General features: G+C 41.3%; 1 protein-coding gene across 3 annotated transcripts in view; it reads right to left on the bottom strand.

The window, feature by feature from the left end:
- The window catches only part of LOC126335122 (uncharacterized), a 272304-nt gene that overhangs the window by 15371 nt on the left and 236304 nt on the right, over nucleotides 1-20629 (bottom strand). For all 3 annotated transcript variants that reach the window (XM_049998077.1, XM_049998078.1, XM_049998079.1), the window contains 2 exons: nucleotides 14861-15046; nucleotides 225-579 (listed from right to left, as the gene is read on the bottom strand). In XM_049998077.1, coding sequence (XP_049854034.1) covers nucleotides 225-579; nucleotides 14861-15046 — 541 coding nt within the window. The remainder of the gene's footprint in view (nucleotides 1-224; nucleotides 580-14860; nucleotides 15047-20629) is intronic.

The following is a 20629-nucleotide window of genomic DNA, read 5'->3' as shown; positions in this document are numbered from 1 at the left end:
AAATCTGTGCCAGTCTATGGAGTGTGATTCATACTGTATCACTGATGAAAGACAGAAGGTTCTGGCTTGAATCCCTGTATGGCACACAAATTCAGTTTGTCACAAAAAATAGCAAGTATTGTCATATAAGAATACATACTGCAATTTATAACAAGGTGACGAACAAAAGATTGAGGGTATTTAACTGTATGCTAAAAACTCCATTGCTTTTGCATATGCTTTACCTTGTGGAACACCTGTTATATCTTCTGTATCCTGTGGTGCTACTGTTACTGTTTGTAACAAATTTGGAATACTCCACTCAGTACGGTTATCACCATGAGACTTCTCTAAATGATTGTACAAAGAATTATTGTTTTTGAATGTCTGGGAGCAGTATGGACAGGAGAGTGACTCTTGTGCTATTGCACTGACACTCTCTAAGAAGTTAGGAGTGTTCCACTGGTCACGAATCTCTGCATGACGTCTCTCAAGATGGCGACTAAGGGAACTGCGATGTCTGAAGGTCAATGGGCAGAAGGGACATGATAGGATCTGACCTGCATGCAACCTTTTAATGTGATTCCGCAGTTGATGTTCCTGGAATAAAAAATATGACTATAATACAAAAGATTATGAAGCTTTGCAGTATGTCATGAAAGTTTTATTTGATTTTCAGGTTTTACATTTCTGTTTCATTACACAACAGTGGCAGGCAGCACAGCTACAAACAAGCATATTCTCAAACAGTTAATTACACACCACAGCTTTTCTTTAATTGAATATAACTCAAGATTTCATATTCACATGAAAGAATAACAACTGATATCCACCATCTATATACATTAAATATATTAGCTTTATACAATGTGGGCAGAAACAGTCTGAAAAGCTAGTAATGGTGTTGCAAGGTAGGCTGCGCTCAGAAATAACTGTTAAGAAAAAAGTTTGATATGTTGTGCTGTTTCCAAGTTAAGTAGCATCGAACTTAGCCAATCAGGTCATTGTGCACAGATATTCAAGTGCCTCCACCCTCCCCCCCCCCCCCCCCCCCCCCGACCCCCACCCTTCCCAGAGACAGTGTCGCCAATCATGTTCTTTGCTTGGGTTCCTAAAACTGAACACGAGAGCACTAGAAAAACTGGACATGGTATGGTAGTAAGGTTCAAACCAAAGCCAAAGGCTGAGCAGTCTTGTGCACTGTCATCTGTGCTACGAGAACAACTGACACTATCTGTTCTGGCAGGTCGCTTGAATCTGCATGTGCAACAGCCTTCAATGCTAATTAACTGAGAAACAGCACAATGTATCCAATTTCTTTCATAACAATTATTTCTCAGCACAACCTACTCTGCAATACCCTTGCAAGCTTTTCAGACTGTTTTGGGCCACATTGTATATTTGTAAAAACAGTTCTGAAGTGATATTGTCCCATAATAATGGAATGAATATTTCCAACTTGTTTTATAGAAATTACATGCAATCTTGTTTACACCAACAATGAACACTAATTAAATACACTTAAGAACAAAGACCTACCTGGCATAATACTATTAATGAGTTTTCTGTGAAGTAAGTTATAATCTTCCTAGTATATGTTTGTTGAAAGTATCAGCTTTGTATGCATGAGCATTGGAACAATAGCTCAAAGACAACATGCTTCCATAATAACAAAAAAAAAAAAAAAAAATCTTTCCAATTTATTTTATGAGAATTACATGTAGTCATAATTACAACATAGGAGCAAAGAAATACACTATGTGATCAAAAGTATCCGGACACCCCCAAAAATGTACATTTTTCATATTAGGTGCACTGTGCTGTCACCTACTGCCAGGTACTCCATATCAGCAACCTCAGTAGTCATTATACATCATGAGAGAGCCGAATGAGGCACTCCGCAGAACTCACGGACTTCAAACATAGTCAGACAACTTGGTGTCACTTGTGTCATATACCTGTACGTGCGATTTCCACACTCCTAAACATCCCTAGGTCCACTGTTTCCAATGTGATAGTGAAGTGGAAACGTGAAGGGACAGGTACAGCACAAAAGCGTACAGCCGAACTCGCCTGTTGACTGACAAAGACTGCCGACAGTTGAAGAGGGCCTTAATGTACGGTTAACGAATCTTCCATAAAGTAAGTTGAAAAATCACAAATCCTCCTAGTATATCCTTGGATATAGCTTGTTCTTATGTTATATTCGTAAGTGGTACTAATGCTCTCGATGTATAATGTTTCTGTTTTAGTTACTTGAAAATGGGCCTAGTGCCAAACATGTACAACTGCACATTAAATAAAACAAATATAAGCTGAAGACAACATTAAATGATTTAAAAAACACTGTATGAGCAAGAGGCTAGATTAAATATAGTAGTATTGTACTTTTCTTTAAGGGAAAGGGCTTTTAATAAGCCCAACTGGGAATCACAAACTGAGGATGTAAAATTCATTTGATATCATACTTAAAAATCACTGTGTTACCAACAGGGGATGTTGACAAAAGCAACAGTCTCGTTGACTTCCCTGACACTTCAGTTCTTTTCACAGGCTCTATCACTTCCCAGTTTACAAGGAGAAGCTACTGAAGAAACTCACATGATGGCTAGAGGGGAAAAGTGGTTACAGACAAAGAAGGAACTAATGGTCAAATACACGAGTAGTGTTAAAGAAGGCTAAAGGCCAAATTTCAAAGAAGGCTGTAAAGTAGAAAGTAATTACAATTTACCTTGTCTGCAAGAGGAGAACAAAGAGGGTGGTGAGTGGAAGATAGCAGGGACAAATGACTGTCTACTGAGAATAGTGGTTGGCACATTATACTCTTCTTTTTATTTAATTCAGTCATAATCCCAGAACCGATTTACACTCATTACAAGTTTCAACTCTACATTGGCCACTTTCAGAATCCACAATAGGAAAAGGAAAAAAAGTCTAATTTAAAATCCTAAAAGCCTTGAAATTTTTGGAAGTTCTATCTGTGAGTAACTTAAGTAATTTGTTCGTTTGTTTTTTTTTTTTTTTTTTTTTTTTTTTTTTTTTTTTTTTTTTTTTCCAAACCCATAATCATATGGGCTTACAGCGTATGGTGGTCAAATTGCTCAGGACGTGTGTTGTAATACTAAATCACAGAATAAAAACCAGGGAATTAATCTAGCAAACTAGGCAATGTCTTACTTTCCTTGCTTCTTGTGCTCAATGAGCATGTCATCTATGCATCAAAGCAAATCCAGGAAAATTTTTAAAAGTAAAAAAATGAAACAGATTTTTAAAAGTTTCCTTGTATGCTATACACTAGGCTTGCAATTATCCCTTCTCTTCTTAAAAAAATCTTCAAATAATTTAAATTTTTATTTACTGTAAATTGTAACTTCTGACAACCAACCATGTGTTACATACCAATGTTGAGAGCAAGCTATAAAAGCAATGAAAGCATATTTAATGAGAGAGACAATGTATGGGTACAAAAAGACAATGACTGTAGTCACTTTCTATGATTTCATCTGAAAGAAATAAGAGCAAGTGTAGTAATATCAGGATTTAATGTCTCATTGATGATGGAGTTGCAGAGACAGAGGTGAAGCTATGGGAGAGGAAAAGAAATCTATTGTATCCTATTATCCCAGGATTCACCTCAAGTGGCTTACAAAAACCCTGGTAAACTTTAATTTGAATGGTTGTTTGGAAATTTTCACCAGGTCCCCCCAAATGTGAGTCCAATGTTGCAAAAATTTTGTTCTGTTTGGACTTCATTTTGAACACCCTTTACAAAAGTGTTTCACTACCATTACTCATACCACAATTATCCTATATTTGTAGATGACCATGTAATTGCAACTTTCTGGTGATTGATACAATTATTGTGTTTTCCACCTTACATTAACATGCTCATTGAATTTTTGATAGTATCTACAGAAACTGTTCCAGTTTACTAGAAAGGTTGCCTCTGTTTCATGTCACTCACTCTAGCAGGTGCCAAGTTTTTGCTGTTGATGATTTAAGAGCAATGAATCATGTTCTCTACAAAGAGCAATATAACTGTTGGCTGAAAGGAGAGGTGGGAAGTGGGTGGGTCACATCTTCCTATTTTCGTTCACACTAATGCATACATTCTGCTCAAGTATGTGCCATTTAAAATATTAAATACTGTTTTAGAGTTAAACTTGTGATAGCATAAACTCATTTTCAAGATGCATGTTGGTTTGTAAACCACAGAGCTTTATTAATTACAGTTTGGGTTGGAATATTCTTCCCTTCCTTCAACCTGAAGCATGTCTCAGGCATGACAAGGTCATTAGACACAAAGCAGTAGCTCAAATTGGAAAGTGTGGGGAAGGATGTGGGTTGTGTTTCTCTCGAAGGTACCATCCTGGCACTTGCATTATCAGTTTAGGGAACAGTCTTACAGTGGGTATGGTCATAGGTGTATGAGCCATTGGGCAGGGACATAGGTGCATATGGAACATAGGGTCAGACACTATGCTCCCTCTGCACACATTTCCTTACCCTGTGTCTCCTACCCCTGTTACTGTCCCCACTGTAAGACTTGCTCTTTGCACCCTCCTACCATCACCTATGTCAGCACTGTAACTAATAAAACAGTAATGGACAAACCTGTGAAATAACATGTTGTGTATGAGCTGTTATGAAAATACTGTTCAGTCTTCTACACTGGTATGACAACCACCAGGTTATCAGTTAGAATGAATGAGCATTGACAGAGTGTGTATACTGGCAACACTCACTATCTTCTTGCAGAGTTTAGTATACCCACCCAGCAAACATCGAGATGGCATTGGCACTGCAGTGGAATAGTACAGAATGCTTTCAGGACAGCATGGTTGAAGTGTGGCATGGGCAGCAATAGGCATGCTCAGACAGTTCTGACACTGATTTCAATGCCTGCGGACCAGTTTAGTCTTGTGCAGCAGTCCCCAGTCGCGTGTTGTGTTTCCATTCGTGCTCATTCTCTACATGTTGTTTGGACACTCTGCTCTACACAGATTAACTCACACATTGGGATACTAAAGTGGTGACATCAGACATTTCTAAACGTGTGACACACTTTCTTTTTCTTTCCTCATACCATGAAATTGTGCCACCATTGACCCAGTATTTTTGCAATACTGGAGGGAGGAGTAACACCTCCAGGAATGACAACAAAAACTACAACAGGAGAAAACAAAGGAACTACTCAATCAGAAAACAGAACTCCTCCCTGCTCATGTGGAGCTGATAGCAGACCAGGGGCTAGCAGAGAAGTTATCTCCCTTGCCTCCCCCTCCCCAATGCAATTCACTGGTTTCTACAAGGCTACACAAAGGTGGGAATATTATCTGTGCCAGTTCTTGCTGCCCTGCCAGGTACAGCACATCATCAATCCAGTCCACTTAAAATTTGAAGCCTCCAACAAACACTGAGAAACTTACCTTTGATAAACTTTGTCCATTTATCATGAGGTAATTTGTTCATCAAACCCATGTGGTGGCAACATGGTTACAATTTAACCAGCACAAAAAGTGCTCCCAGCACTCATACGTGGCTTGGATCACTGACCTGCAAGGTGTCTCCCACAAGTGTAGTTTTGAATGTCCCCAGTGCGCTACATTGTATGTGGCCTCACTAATTAGGGACATGATCACCCAGTTAATACCTGATCTGGAGGTTTAAACCAGGGCATTCGTCTTGGCAGACCTTTTCTAGCCGAAGTCACTAATATTATGGAATTACATGGATTTATGGCAGTGTTAAGGGACATACTTTCTGAAATATGGCAGGAGGCAAAGTCAGATGCGTGTGGTACACAGCTCCCAGTAAAATGTGTAGTGAGCCAGGAGGCCTTGACTTCTTCTGAGCCACCGTGTGTTGATGCCGTTAACGATTAAAGTGCAGTCAAGTCACAGCACTGTCCACCTTTGACTGCATCATGCTCAGCAAAGTGTCGTCATCCCCACTCATGATGTTTTGCTGATTTTTTTGGTAGATGTCTTTCTGCTTAATTGGCAAGCCAGCAGTCCTGCCCCAGCTATCATCTGGTGCAAGTTCGACAGGATTATCCACACACAGAAGCCATGTGTGGGGCCTACTGCAAAATAGGCCATTTGGCAACAGTTGTGACAGTCAGCAAACCCCAGGGCTGTTGTCAGAGTCTCCAGTATTTTCCCTGGACTCAAAGGTGTTCCCCAATACCCTGCAAGCATCACCACAGTACATTCTACTGTCACAAGTAGTGGAAGGGTGACTGATTGAGTTTCAGGTACACACGAGAGTGTCAGTCAGCCTAATTAACTTAAGTATGTATCGGCTCTTGGGTTGTCCTGTGGTGCAAACAGCCACACCATCAAGCTGTGTTTTATTGTAAACAACGTATTCCTCTAATGGTCAACTTTCTGTCTCTGCACTTTATAAGAATGTGGAACTTACATCATTAATAGTAAATTCATCGCTGGCTCAAATATTTTTGGGTTGTGTGTCTTTTCTGTTTTAGGTTTCCAGATAGTTGACAAAGTACATTTAGTGTCTCAGTGGGTCCCCTTCCAAGATTTGGACTCTTTACTACAGTTATAAGACCAGCTGTTCAATAATACTCCTGATCCAACAGAAAATTTTGAAGAACGTCTCCTTTAAGCCATCGGCAATACCTAAATTTTCTTACCCATTCCCTTCATCATGTGTGACAAGGTCAAGATCAAGGTCAAGTTGCAGCACTGGCAGGACTTGGGTGTCATTTCTCCTCTCTTCTGAAGTTAATAGGCCACCTCTTTGGTGGTAAGGTAGAAGCCACATGACACCATGCACCTTTGCTGTGAATTTTAAACAGACGATCAATGCAGAGTGTGTCATGGGGGTCATATCCCTGTCCATAGCTGGAGAAGTTGTTGGTGAGGTTATCAGGTGGCCAGTATTTCTCATACATCAACTTGCAGTTGCCACTGGACACCCTTTCTCTGAGTTTCTTTGTGCTCAGTACGCCCTTTGGGCTTTATTACTGTACTCACTTGCCTTTTAGAATCTCATCCAAACCTAGAATTTATCAACAATATTTGGAGTTGTTGATTCAGGACATTCCTTGTTTCGTGGACTACCTCAATGGCCTCTCAGTCATGGACTCCACACAGGCCGAGCTTTAGATGAATCTGCAGGTGGCAGTTTTCCAACAACTGTTGGAGAACAGCCACTGTTGCAAATAGGATTTTTTTTCCCCAAGGGGGAATTTTTGAGGGTATGTGGTCAACAAAGATGGCCTTGTCCCTGTGGAAGAGCAAGCAAAAGCCATCATGAACCTGCCAGTACCCAAGAAGCTGAAGAAACTCAAGTCCTCCTTGGACAAGATTTCATATTATGGTAACTCCATTCCCTAGGCTACACATGTGCCATTCTCTTAACCAGCTTTGCCAAAAGGGTGTCAAATTTGTCTGCTCTGCAGATTTTTGATGGCTTTTAAGTCCCTTGAGCAGTGTCTGTACTCCGGTCCGTGTTTGACTGCTTTCCACTGGGTAAATGTTTAACTGTGGCTTGTGACATGTCCCAGTATAGAACTAGTGCAATTCTGTCACATCAAAACCCAAATGGGACTGAGCAGCCTGTCACTTTTGCATCAAAAGACGCTTTCTGTAGCATAACACAATTATTCACTGGTGGAAACAGAGGCACTGGCTATCATTTTCAAAATTAAAAAGTTTCACGTTTTCTTATATGGGGTGGAGATCCTACTGAACACCACACTAAAGCTGTTGGTTTCCTTTTTGGTCCTTATTCTTATGACTTTCTGTACCAGTCCACTAGCCAGCATACTGATGAAAACTTTGTGTTGTTGGTCATTTGTGCTGTTAAGGATTCTCCCTGGATCTTCATATCTGAAAACACTTGGCAATTGTTTCGGAGGAGTGTGAAGACTTTTGCAGTTGCAATGGTAGCCCAGCTTCTGAGTAGCGGGAGGAGCACTTCGCGTGTACCTTCAAGATCCAAATGAAGATGTCTGTCTCTACCTTGTCTCATGACAGTGCCCTATCAAGCTTACCAAGTGACACTGGTTAATGGATGTAGCGCAGCAGAACATTGCACGGGTGACAACTGTGGGTGTTTTGGATTTGTTGCACCTTGAGTTGCATGCCTCAGTCCATCATAACCCACCACGTTTTTCTCATGGGGCTGCCATTTGGGCCCGATCTTTCGGTCGGCAGCAGAGGACACTGCTAGGTGAAGTTGTGAGCTGCACAGGTCAGTAGTTTTTTTGTTGTGGACATAGTTCAGGAGCAGCTGATCCATCATTCTAATCAGTTGTGACTGTGATGTGTTGGGCCATCTTCCAGTCAGCCAGGTCACGGGGTCAGTCACAGCATTCTCTGCAATGGGGTCAGTCGCAGCATTCTCCAGCAAAAGTTTCCCAATTGCAGCAGTGTACTACCACACTGGTGTCCCCCACGGCACCCTCTGTCATCCTATCTTCAGCTGCAAAATAAGGTGCCACAGGGGGTAGTTCCTGCAGCTCCCACTGTGGAGTTGTCTGCTCAGCAGTGACAGAATCCTTGCCCCTGCCCATGTCAACGGGCCAGCCATTACCCAGCCTCCACCATCTGCTGCCCCCTCTGGCGAAGCAAGCTACATTGATACACATAACTTTGGTCCTTCAAAATGCTGTTGAAAAAGGCTGTCCTTACATCAAATTGCCTTATATACCAATCAAGTTGATTTGCAACACTCAACAGAGACCTCTCTCATCTCAAATCTTGCTACAGGGCTAAATATATCAATGTAATCTATTTCACATCACTGATGTAGTCTTTAGCCACTAACTGAGCCTCAAGTTGAAACACTACATTATTTGTATTTAATTTTTTAGCAAAATGCCATCAATTTTCCATAACCATATGTTTTTTTTTTTAGTTTTATAAACTAGTTCTAATGGTCCCCCCCCCCCAGAGAATTCTTCTTCCGTTACTTTCTCCCATTCTTTAGAACTTTCTGACTGCACTGCTTCTTCATAATTCTTTAATGTTTCACAAAGAAGCATCATTCTCAGTTTAAGGGTTGAATCTTTAGAGTGACATAATAGTTTCTTCAAATTTCACCATTAATGGAAATTTTGGCTTCCTTCATCTTCAGTTCTTGCTTTGAAGTTGCTCTAAATTTGTCCTTCACTGTCACACCGGGTGTGACCAAAAATTAATGGGTATATTTGTTTTTCTTAAAGAATCTTTATTTACTCATCAACATCAACATTGTCCTCTTCAAAGTAATCACCCTCAGATACAGTATGCTTGTACCAGCACTTTTTCCAATCTTGGTTACACTTGTGGAACTCACTTTCTATTATGGTGTTCAGTTCCTTCAGTAGTTCTGTTTATCGCACAAAGGTCATTTAACATCCTTTCGTGGTTCTCTTTAGCCTCAGGAATAGAAAGAAGTCATAGGGGCCATGTCTGGCAAATATGGTGGTTGAGTCATCATAACATTTTTGTTTTCTGCCAAAAAATTATAAACAAGCATTGAGGTGTGAATGGGAGCATATGAGGATGCAATTGCCATGACTGGTTATGCCACAGTTCTGATGGTCTTTTTGGATTGTTTCACGCAAGCAAGGCATAACTTCCATGTATTATTCCTTACTGATCGTAAAACCATCAAGGCAGGAACTCTTGATGCACTATCACATTGTAAGCAAAGAAAACAGTGAGAAGAACCTTCACATGTGATTAAACTTCTCAATTTTTTTTTCAGTCTTAGCTCTTCAAACAGTATCCATTGGGATGACTGGGTCTTGGTTTCGACGTCGTACCCGTATACTCATGTTTTTTCACCTGCTACAACCTTCTAAGGAAGTTATGAATCATTGTCAAAGTCATTCAACAATTCCTGAGTGATGTTTGTGTGACATTTTTTTGGATGAAATTCAACAATTTCAGAACAGACTTTGCTGCTACATGTTTCATGCCCAAAACATCAGAAAAAATTGCTCAGCATGAGGCCAAGGATGTGCTGACATCATCGGCGACCTCTCTGATGGTGATTCAGCAATTTTCCAGAACGTTTTCTTTACTTCTTCTACACTGTCATCAGTAATTGATGTGCTAGGGCATTCAGGGCAGTTGTTGTCTTCAATGTTTTCTCAACCCTATTTGAAATGTTTGGACAATTAATCATAGTAGATCCACCAAAACCCACGGTCAACATTTCGAATGTTCCATTTTTTGAGCAAATTAATGCAAATTCCCTGATCCATCTTTTTCAAAAGTAAAAATTCACGGAGCATTAAAAAACAAGTATAACCTTTTTGACTGTCAACAATAAACTAAATATTCAAAACAGGTACCAACAAGATAAAAAATTTGAAAATCAAATATATAAAGCCCACAAAATTTTAAAAAATCCCGTTACTTTTTGATCCCACCTCATACAAATGGTTACTGACCTTTTCATTACTTGTAACTACATAGCCTGAAGCTCTCCGATCATCTGTACGTTCGTCGACTTCAAGAAGGCATATAATTCGGTCAATCGACAGACGCTCTTTAACATCTTAGACGAACAAGGACATGATCGAAAGACATTAAGATTCATCAAGGAAACACTCAAGGGCACGAAAGTGAAATACATGGGCAAATTGTCAGAGCCCTTTGAGATAAAGACCGGTGTGCAACAAGGTGATGGATTGTCACCACTGCTCTTCAACCTTGATCTGGATAAAGTCATCCGAGAATGGGAGAAAGAATTGAAAACCCAGGACCACTGGAAACACATTCAACTTGGATGAAAGAATGATGACATCAAGGTCAGTTGTTTAGCTTTCGCAGATGACCTAGCGATACCTGCAGCCTGCGAAAATACAACGATCAGACAGACTGAAGTCCTCAAGAAATGCGCTGAGAAAACTGGACTACAAATTTCATTTGAGAATACCAAGTTTGTTTGCACTAAATTCAACACAAAATATGGGCAGATTAAACAAGTTCCACACTTCAAATATCTCGGTGAGATCATAGAATCAACAGGGTTGGAAAAGGGAGCACCAAAAGTTTGGTTACAAAAGCTCAAACGAGCATATGGGAGAATGTGTGAAATCTACAACAAGAAATGTATGTCCATTCATACAAAGATCAAACATTATAATACAGTGATTAAACCTGAAGTGCTGTACGCGAGCAAAACCTTGGTACTTAATAGAAAAGGTCATCTGGAGAACATCATGAAGGAGGAAAGAAAAATCATGAGGAAAATGCTGGGACCAGATGAAACAGAAGAGGGGTAAAGATTCAAATCGCGCAAAGCAACAGAAGAACTGTCCAACCTTGCCACAGATATTGGAAAATGAAGGAAATTCTATGCACACAGTCATAGACTCCCATCTTCAAGGCTAACTCACAAGATTTTGACATACACTGCAAAACTGAAGAACACTCCATGGGTAGAATAAGTCAAATTTGACTTGCAAAAGTCACAAATAGGAACATCGGACATACTAGACAGGAAACTTTACAGTCAGAAGATAAATAGATGGGCAGTAAAGCCACAGAATAAAGTCCCTAAAAGATCAGGGACCAAGTGGTCAGAAGAAAGGAAGAAAGCACATAGCAAAAGAATAAAAGCTATACAGTCTATTAGAAAGACAAATCATAAACGTAATGCGAGATCCAACAGGGTCCATACGCACATAATAATAATAACAATAATAATAATATAACTACATCTTCATTCATATAATCCCGTTAAATATCCTCTTGAAAATCAACATTTTCACAATCAGTTTCTTTAACATCTTCCTTTCTAACTATATCGGACATCTCAACAATCTGTTTGGTCACTTGAGTCAATAGTCTCTGTAATTGTTTGCAGTTGAATTTTACATCTCTATATAAAATCATCATAACCAACTAAATATCCTCTTAAGATTCAGCACCAAACTTCTCCCATTTTAGCACGGAAAAACCATACATAGCATTATGTTCCAAATATCACCAAAATGTCAAAATGACCTTCCTTCTCCATAATGTCTCAATTGGAGTTTAACCTTTAATTTTCATGGAACCAGTTTGGTTCTGAGTCTATTTTGCAGCCAACAATGCTGCATTGCTTTTGGTAAGTGTTCAGCAGAGCAGAGCACAGCCAAAAATGTCCCATCCCACACAGGATTTTATTTTCCTGGTCAGCGTCTCCATTCTACTTACAGTTACATGGTGCAGTAACTGAACATTTTGCTCCAACTTATCCAGCAAACCTATGAACACCTGTATTATGGAACACACTGCCATCACGTGTACGTAATTCTTTCGCCATAACATCAACTTTAGTCTTTATCATTGTAATAAGCAGTGATGGCTTTTCTTTAATTTCATCTTTTTGTCACAAAAGGGCATTATCTTGAAACTGGAAAAACCATACTCAAAAACAGTGAAGTATCAATGATACTGCAAACCTTTTTCTTACATTGGTCTGCAAACATCTCTGCAAACTAATTGTCTATGTGTAGTGGGCTCTGTAAGCTAATTGTCTGTGTGTAGTGGGATTCTGTGCTCTTTCATCAAACTCCAGCTGATGATGTTTACCAGAGACACACTCCTAACATAATAAGCCGCTATCAATTGTTATCTCTACACGATGCTCCTTTGATAATTGGTGCACATAGTATTTGTTTTGATGACTCATTTTTTATGGCAGCTCTGTAAGGTATCAACAGTTTCAACAACAATGCAATACTATTTTTGATGAAAAATCTTCACAGCCAAATGATAAACCACTGGATGACAAGTATTTTCCATTTACTTACACAGTTCTGAGACAACACCGTCAAAAGATGGCATTCTACTCTACAATGTATATAGATACAGTCTCTAGCAAGGGAGGTATGTTTTGGTTTCGTAACATTCATTACTTGAAGATTGTAAAAGTCATTTCACCCTAAAGCCAATGTTGTCTTTCTTGTTACTTTTACAGATCCTGTGCAGATTTATTAACAGAAAATAAGTTACAAGATTCATCTGAACAAAGTCAATCATCTTCAAAATATCACTCTGTCCATTGAATATCTGTATATAAATTTGAACTGTACCAAATGTTTCAATTATACACCAATTTTTGGCACACTCCATTTTTCTTGGAGTTTCAAATGGCTCATATGTGATGTACCAATCATGTTATATGATGCATAACACCACTGTCAATGTACCAATCCTCACAGTCCAGTTTGTTTATATCTACAGAAAACTTGCTGTGTCTCATCACTAAAACTTTTTTCTCAGTTTTTGAAGGACACTCACTCAATGAATGACTGTTTTATTGACATCCAAACCAAACCAAACCTGTATTCCATTTTTCATAAGTAGTCTGCCCCCCGGTAGCTGAGTGGTCAGCATAATGGACTGTCAATCCTAAGGGCCCGGGTTCGATTCCCAGCTGGGTCAGAGATTTTCTCTGCTCAGGGACTGGGTATTGTCTTGTCCTAATCATCATCATTTCATCTCCATCGACGCACAAGTCGCTGAAGTGGTGTCAAATCGAAAGACTTGCACCAGGCGAACGGTCTACCCGACGGGAGGCCCTCGTCACACGACATTATTATATTATTGTTTCATAAGTGACCTACTTTGCCACATTAAAGCATTTTCTATCTTCATGCCCTTGATAATGAGACTTTTGGATACATCTGCTTCAGATGTAGTCTGAGTGCATCTCTGTTGCCATTTGTTAACCCCTGTTTTTTAAATCACTGCTGTAGCAACATTTTCATCTTCAGAATCTATTATTTGAAAAATGTAACTTAAACATAGTTTTTGTAACTTATTCCATATTTTTCAGGAGGTAAATCATGCCACGTAATATAACTCTTTGAGTAATGTTTGCAAAAATCATACACAAAGGTCACCACTGTCAACCGGCTTGTCCAACAAAGAAAGCTGAGTTTGTATTTCATCAAATTTAGTTTATACCAACAGGTGCTTCTAATACAATTATCTGAAATTTGAATCTAAGCAGATCAATGTCTTGGCTGAGCAAACATCACAAATCATTTGGAGCTTATCTCAAATCTTTGACAGTCTGGCACTGTCTGATGAGAAATAAAGGTTTGGTGTTGTAAGACAGAATTAGTCGTTTCCTTATCTTTGCATTAGCCTTGGTTCACTTAGCAATATCAGTTATACAATTATGAGCACTATACGTGATTTAATTGATTTACCATTATCAGCATAAAAAATTTGTCACACACTAAAACAGTTCTCATTATAATTCTCCAAATTTCACCAGTGGATTTTTCAGTTTGTTGTCTTTCATCTGTCATCTCTTTTACACTTCTATAATACTGAGTTATCCCCAAAATCATTTACAACCACTGCAATTCATGAAAAGTCTGGCACCCATGCACATTCACTACCATGTTTATAAAACACTATATTCCAAATTTAAAATAAAACATTTTTAAAATCTCAAAAGGACAATGATATTGGAAACTACATCAAACATCCAAAGCACAGACCGCATTGCATATCTTGAGCTACAAGGACATATGCCCTTCCGATACCTCTTACTTAGAGTGCATCGGCTTTTCATCAGTAACTTTTCCGCAACTAAGCAACATGAATTTATTGGTTGCTTGAACATAGCTCTCATGAGTACTTTCTGTAGTTGTAAAGAAAAGGAAGCTTGGGTTTAACATCCATTTCTATAGTCCGAGGAAGAAAAAGCACAATATTTGCTATTCTGAAATGCAAGGAAGGAATATTTCCGCACAGCAGAAATTATGCACATTGAGTATTAAAAAAAGTCAATGAAAATATATTCCAAGAAATAAATATTACTGAGTTTTTATCAGTCTATATTGTAAATGAATGGAAAAAGGCACTAAAATGACAAGAAATTAAGATTATCAAATGCCTTCAATAAAGCTTACCTTTACAAATGCTTTGTTACATAGTGGGCATGAGTGTGGCTGTCCTTGAGTATGTTTGAGCTCATGAATTTTCAGAGAGTCACGATTGAGAAAGGTCTTATCACAGTAGCGACAAGTCTGCTTTCTTTTGTCTATGTCTTCATGGACTTGTAAATGCTTATTAAGATTAATTTTCTGGTTGAATCCCTGAAAATTGATAATGACAGGTAGCCATAATTTATTTTTGAGCAGAAACAGTTATAAACATCAGGATATATAGTGGAGAACCTTATTACATAGCATCTAAAATTTATACAAGACAAATATTCTTCAAAATCCAAAATTCAATTGATATGCTGCACACTATTAACGAGCAAAGATTACTTGTCTTCCCTGTATATCAACTATATATTTAAGTTACAAATTACAATAGTGTGCTCGACAAAACAGAGTTCATGCCATTTTTATGAGATGTCACAAGTCTATTACGTGTTGGTTATTACTTACAAATCCACTGAACAGGATTACAAGAGTATCTTCTTGGGTTGTACACTTTCACCCTTTTAGAAACATTACCAGTAAACTCTCCCTGATTCTTTATATAATTGAACTCACTTGTACAAACACCTTCAAAAATCTGATTACTCTGTAAATGCGTCAATGTACTAAATATTTTATGTTAAGCATGTAAACATAAAAAGTTTTAAGCAAAAGCTAGTTTTTCACACATCTCAATGTTTACGATATCATGTCTCCTGAGCTATGTTTCGTACAATGATATAATTTTGCGGGTACATTCAGTAGTATATGTGGACACTGTTTACAAAATATGTTGCAATTAGAGTCAGTGCTAAAGAAGTAGTAAGTTAAAACATCATGCTTGATGCTGATGTTTGACTGTGTGGACACCAAAAAGATGATAAAGTGATGAATTTTTTATCCTTCATCATCATTCTGTGGTGGTGGGGACAGCAAGAAAAAGTTTTATGAAGGTTTGAAATTATCTGTTAAGCTTGTTGGAAGTCGCCAAGTGCTCTCTTTCTCGTATCCCAGAAAGAATGAAGGGAAGGCAACGAATACTAAAAGGAACAAAAGAGGACAAGAAAACAAGAGAGACACGCTAGAAACAGAAAAGAGTAAAACATGAAAGCAGATTACAGTGGCTGGCCAACCACGAGAATATAAAGAGAAAGCCAGCCAATCTGCAACACATTAAAACCTCCACCTTAAAAGCATTAGGGTGGAGGACATGGAGGGACAAAGGACGTGTGCTAAAACCTACATAGAAGTATAAAACCCACTTCCATGGATAAAACGTAAAACTAAAGCAGCTGTGGAGGCATTGTCGCCCAACACCGAAGGCAGAGTGCTGGGAAAGTTAAAAGTCTGCTGCAGAGCAGCTAAAAGTGGGCAGTCCAGCAAGAGGTGGATGAGTGTCATTTGGGAGCCACAGCGACACTGAGGTGGGTCCTCATGACAGATTAGGTAACCATGCGTTAGCCATGTATGGCCAATGTGGAGCCGGCAGAGGACAACTGATTCCCTGCGAGAGGCCTGCATGGAAGACTTCCACACATTCACAGTCTCCTTAATGACACACAGTTTGTTGTGCGTGCTGTTATGCCATTCCGTCTCCCAAAGCCAGAAAAACCTGCGGTGTAAGAATAAACACAGGTCAGCTTCGGAGATGGCTATCTCCAGAAGCGGTTTCCGTGTCACCTGTTTGGCCAGACTGCCGGCAAGTTTGTTGGCAGGGATTCCGATGTGTCCTGGGGTCCACACAAACACCACTGAGGCAGGACTGTTCCAGGGCATAAATGGACTCCTGAATGGATGCTACCAGAACTGTAGCACTGCTCAATAGCTTGTAGGCTGCTCAATAAGTCAGTACACAAGAGAAATGACTGGCCAGGGCATGAGCGGATGTACTCAAGAGCACGAGATATGGCCACCAGCTTTGCAGTGAAAACACTGCAGCCAATTGGCAAGGAAAGGTGCTCAACATGTCCTCCATGAACATATGTGAAGCCTACGTGACCATCAGCCATTCAGCTGTCGGTGTAAACCACTTCAGAGCCCCGAACTGGGCCACCGATGCAGGAGATGGACTATCGCAGGTGGGAAAAGGAGACGGTAATTTGGATGCTCTGAGAAACTATGAATGTGTGCTGTGTAACTGGTGAGCCACATCTGATCTGCAATGGAGGGACACCAGCCTCCACCAGTATGCTGATCACCGGACTCATCCTAAAAGCTCCTGTCACTAATCAAACCCAACAGGGGTGCACAGAGTCAAGTAAATGCAATGCTGAAGGCGCTGCCGAACCATAAACCACACTCCCATAGTCAATTCAGGACTGGGCAAGGGCTCTGTAGAGCTGCTGCTGCTGCTGCAGCATACAGCAATCTGCTCCCTAATTGGTGTTGCCCAGGCAACAGAGGGCATTGAGGTGCTGCCAGCACTTCAGCTTAAGCTGATGAAGATGAGGGAACCATGAGTAGATCATCATTAAGGTAAAGTGAGGGTTCCGGATGAATGGTAAAATGCCGACAGAAGTGCATAGCACACGACACTGTGGCGGAAAACTGGAAGCTGTGGGCTGGAGCCTATTACTGCGCCTTGTGGATGGCTCCCTCGAGGCATTGCTCGGCAACAACAGTACTGGAGCAGCAGTACGAAATGCAGAAGTCATCTGCATACAGAGAAGGTGAGACAAAGGGCCCAACAGCCGCTGCTAGAGCACTGCGGGGCTCCATTCTCCTGGATATGGATGGAACTATGGGAGTCACCACCTTGGACATGGAAAGTATGGAGCGACAGGAAGTTTGGAATAAAAATTGGGTATCATCCCCGGAGACCCCACTCATACAATGTGGCAAGGATGTGATGTCGCCAAGTCGTGTCGTATGCTTTACGTAAGTCAAAAAAGACAGCAATCAGGTGTTGCCATCTGGAAAAGGCTATTCGGATGGCAGAATCGATGGACACAAGATTATCAGTGGTAGAGCAACTCTGGCGGAAGCCGCCCTGACATGGAGCCAGCAAGCCACGTGACTCCAGGACTTAATCCAACTGCCGACATACCATGCATTCCAGCAGCTTACAAAGAATGTTGGTGAGGCTGATGGGCCAATAGCTGATGGGCCAATAGCTATCTACATCAAGTAGGTTTTTGCCGGGTCTGAGCACTGGAATGATGGTGCTCTCCCACCACTGCAATGGAAAGATGCCATCGCACCAGATCCAGTTGAAGATGACGAGAAGATGTCACTCATAGTCAGATAAGAGATATTTAATCATCTGGCTGTGGATGCGATCAGGCTCAGAAGCTGTGTCGGGGCAATGTGCAAGGGCACTGAGGAGCTCCCACTCTGTAAATGGGGCGTTACAGGATTCACTGCAACGTGTAGTGAATGAGAGGATGTTCCCTTCCAGTCACTGTTTGAGTGTGCGAAAGGCTGGGGGCTGGTAGGCGGAGAGGGGGGGAGGGGGGGGTGTAACACCGGGGACAGCTGTTGGGGCCTGGTACCCGAAAAGACATTTGATCTTTGCCCAGACTTGGGAAGGTGATGTGTGGCACCCAATGGTGGAGACATATCTCTCCCAACACTCCTTCTTCTGTTGTTTGATAAGGTAGCGAACACAGGCACGGAGCTGTTTAAAAGCTATAAGATGCTCCCAGGAAGGGTGCCACTTATGCCGCTGCGGAGCTCGCCAACGCTCCTTAATTGCTTCAACGACTTCTGGCGACCACCAAGAGACTGTCTTATGCCTCGGGCACCCTAAAGAGTGAGGGATCACGTTTTCTGCTGCAGAAACAACTGTGCTAGTCACCTGCTCAACCATCACATTGATGTTACCATGTGGAGGAGATTCATCGGAGACAGCAGAGGTGAAAGTTCCCAATCTGCCTTGCTCAAAGCCCATCTGGGCAGGCATCTGTGTGCCTGATGCTGGGGCAGTGACAGGAAGATGGGGAAGTCGTCACTACCACACAGATCATCATGTGCTCTCCAGTGGATAGATGGGAGAAATCCTGGGCTGCAAATTGATAAATCAATTGCCGAGTAACTACCACGAGCCACATTGAGATGTGTGGCGGCCCCAGTATCTAAGAGGCAGAGGTCAAGCTGCGTCAGTAAAGTTTCGGCATCTCTGCCTCGGCCAGTAAGCATGGTATCACCCCCCACAAGGGTTTATGGGTATTAAAATCTCCCAGGAGTAGGAAAGGTTTAGGGAGTTGATCAATCAGTGCAGCTAATACATTCAGGGGTATTGCACCATCTCGACAAAGATATAAATTGCAGACAGTTATTTCCTGTGTCGTCCTTATTCTGGCAGCCACAGCTTCAAGAGATGTTTGAAGGGGCACATGTCCACTACAGACTGAGTTTAGGACATACACGCAAACTCCACCAGACACTAGATTATAGTCGCTACAGTTCCTGTAATATCCCTTATAGCCATGGAGGACAGTGGTCCACATTGCTGAGAACCAGGTTTCCTGGAGGGCAATGCAGATAGCTTAACAGTTGACATAGCTCAGCCAGGTGGTGAAAAAACTGCCGCAATTCCACAGGAGGATGACATCATGAGACTGAGAAGGTATGGAACATTCAATGAGGCAGTTTATGCCTCAGAGTCACCTGCTGCCACCGATTTATTGCCTGAGCAGTCTATATCCATTGCGTCTGAAGGTCTAGTGAAAGCTAGGTCCTCAGTGGACGCTAAAATCTGCACCCCATCCTCAGCCGCAGAGCTTGTAGGTAGCGTGGTGTGGGTGCCATCGCAATTTCCTTGGTCTTAGGGGTTTTAGTTTTTGATTTCTCTCGCTGCTCCTTGGGTTTCCCTGGCTGGGAGGACTTCATTGGCTCCAGGACTGAGGATAAGCATGAAGACGTACAACCAGCTGCTTTTGGGCTCTTCAGCCACTGGCGGGTGTCATCTTTCCCACTAGAAGAAACCTGGGAAGGGAGTGACCCAAGGGACCTCTTCCTAGCGAGAGAAGCAGAAGAAGACTTATGCTTCTCTGGCTTAGAAGTGGGGACATATGTCCTCGATTGTATGGGGGGGGGGGGGGGGTGTTTGCTCCCAAAGTAGGTGGTGCAAGAGCAACAGAGGGAAATGCCCCCCAACCAGCAAGGGGGCAGGTGTAGTCTTCCAGCTCTGAGAGGTGACCTGGGTTGGTGGAGCTGATGGTGTCAGAACTGTTGTAGTGGCGACATAAGATGATGTCATATGTACAGGATGCAGGCGTTCAACCTAATTATCCTTTGGACCCTGGTGGACACTCCAGACGAAATGTACAGCTCACCACTCTAAATTGGCGTGCAGCTCATCGTCAGACTGCAAAAGAAGGTCTCTGTGAAATGTGATACCCTGGACCATATTTAAGCTCTTATGGGGTAGGATGGTTACAGAAATATCCCCCAGCTCGTCACAAGTCAACTCTCATGACTGGGCAGAGGATGCTTTTTTTGATCAAGACTGACACAGATCTCATTTTGGACAAGCCCTCCACCTCCCCGAACTTGTCCTCTAAATGCTCAACAAAAGACTGAGGCTTCATTGTCGTGAAAGATTCCCCATCAGCTCTCGAACATACAGGGTACCAGGGCGAATAAGATCTGCTGCCATCCTTAGCCTGACGTTCCTCTCATGGTGTGGCCAGGCAGGGGAACGATCTGGGGTCATACTTCTGTGCGTTGAATTGAGCTCATGATAGCTTAGAGACTGCTGGTGCTTCACCAACAGTAAGAAATGATGGACTACACTTCATCACGTGTCAC

This window comes from Schistocerca gregaria, chromosome 2 (assembly GCF_023897955.1).
Source record: "Schistocerca gregaria isolate iqSchGreg1 chromosome 2, iqSchGreg1.2, whole genome shotgun sequence".
In the NCBI taxonomy this organism is placed as follows: Eukaryota; Metazoa; Arthropoda; class Insecta; order Orthoptera; family Acrididae; genus Schistocerca; species Schistocerca gregaria.
Note: the sequence above shows the minus strand (reverse complement) of the source record. Positions and strands in the feature narration are given on the sequence as shown.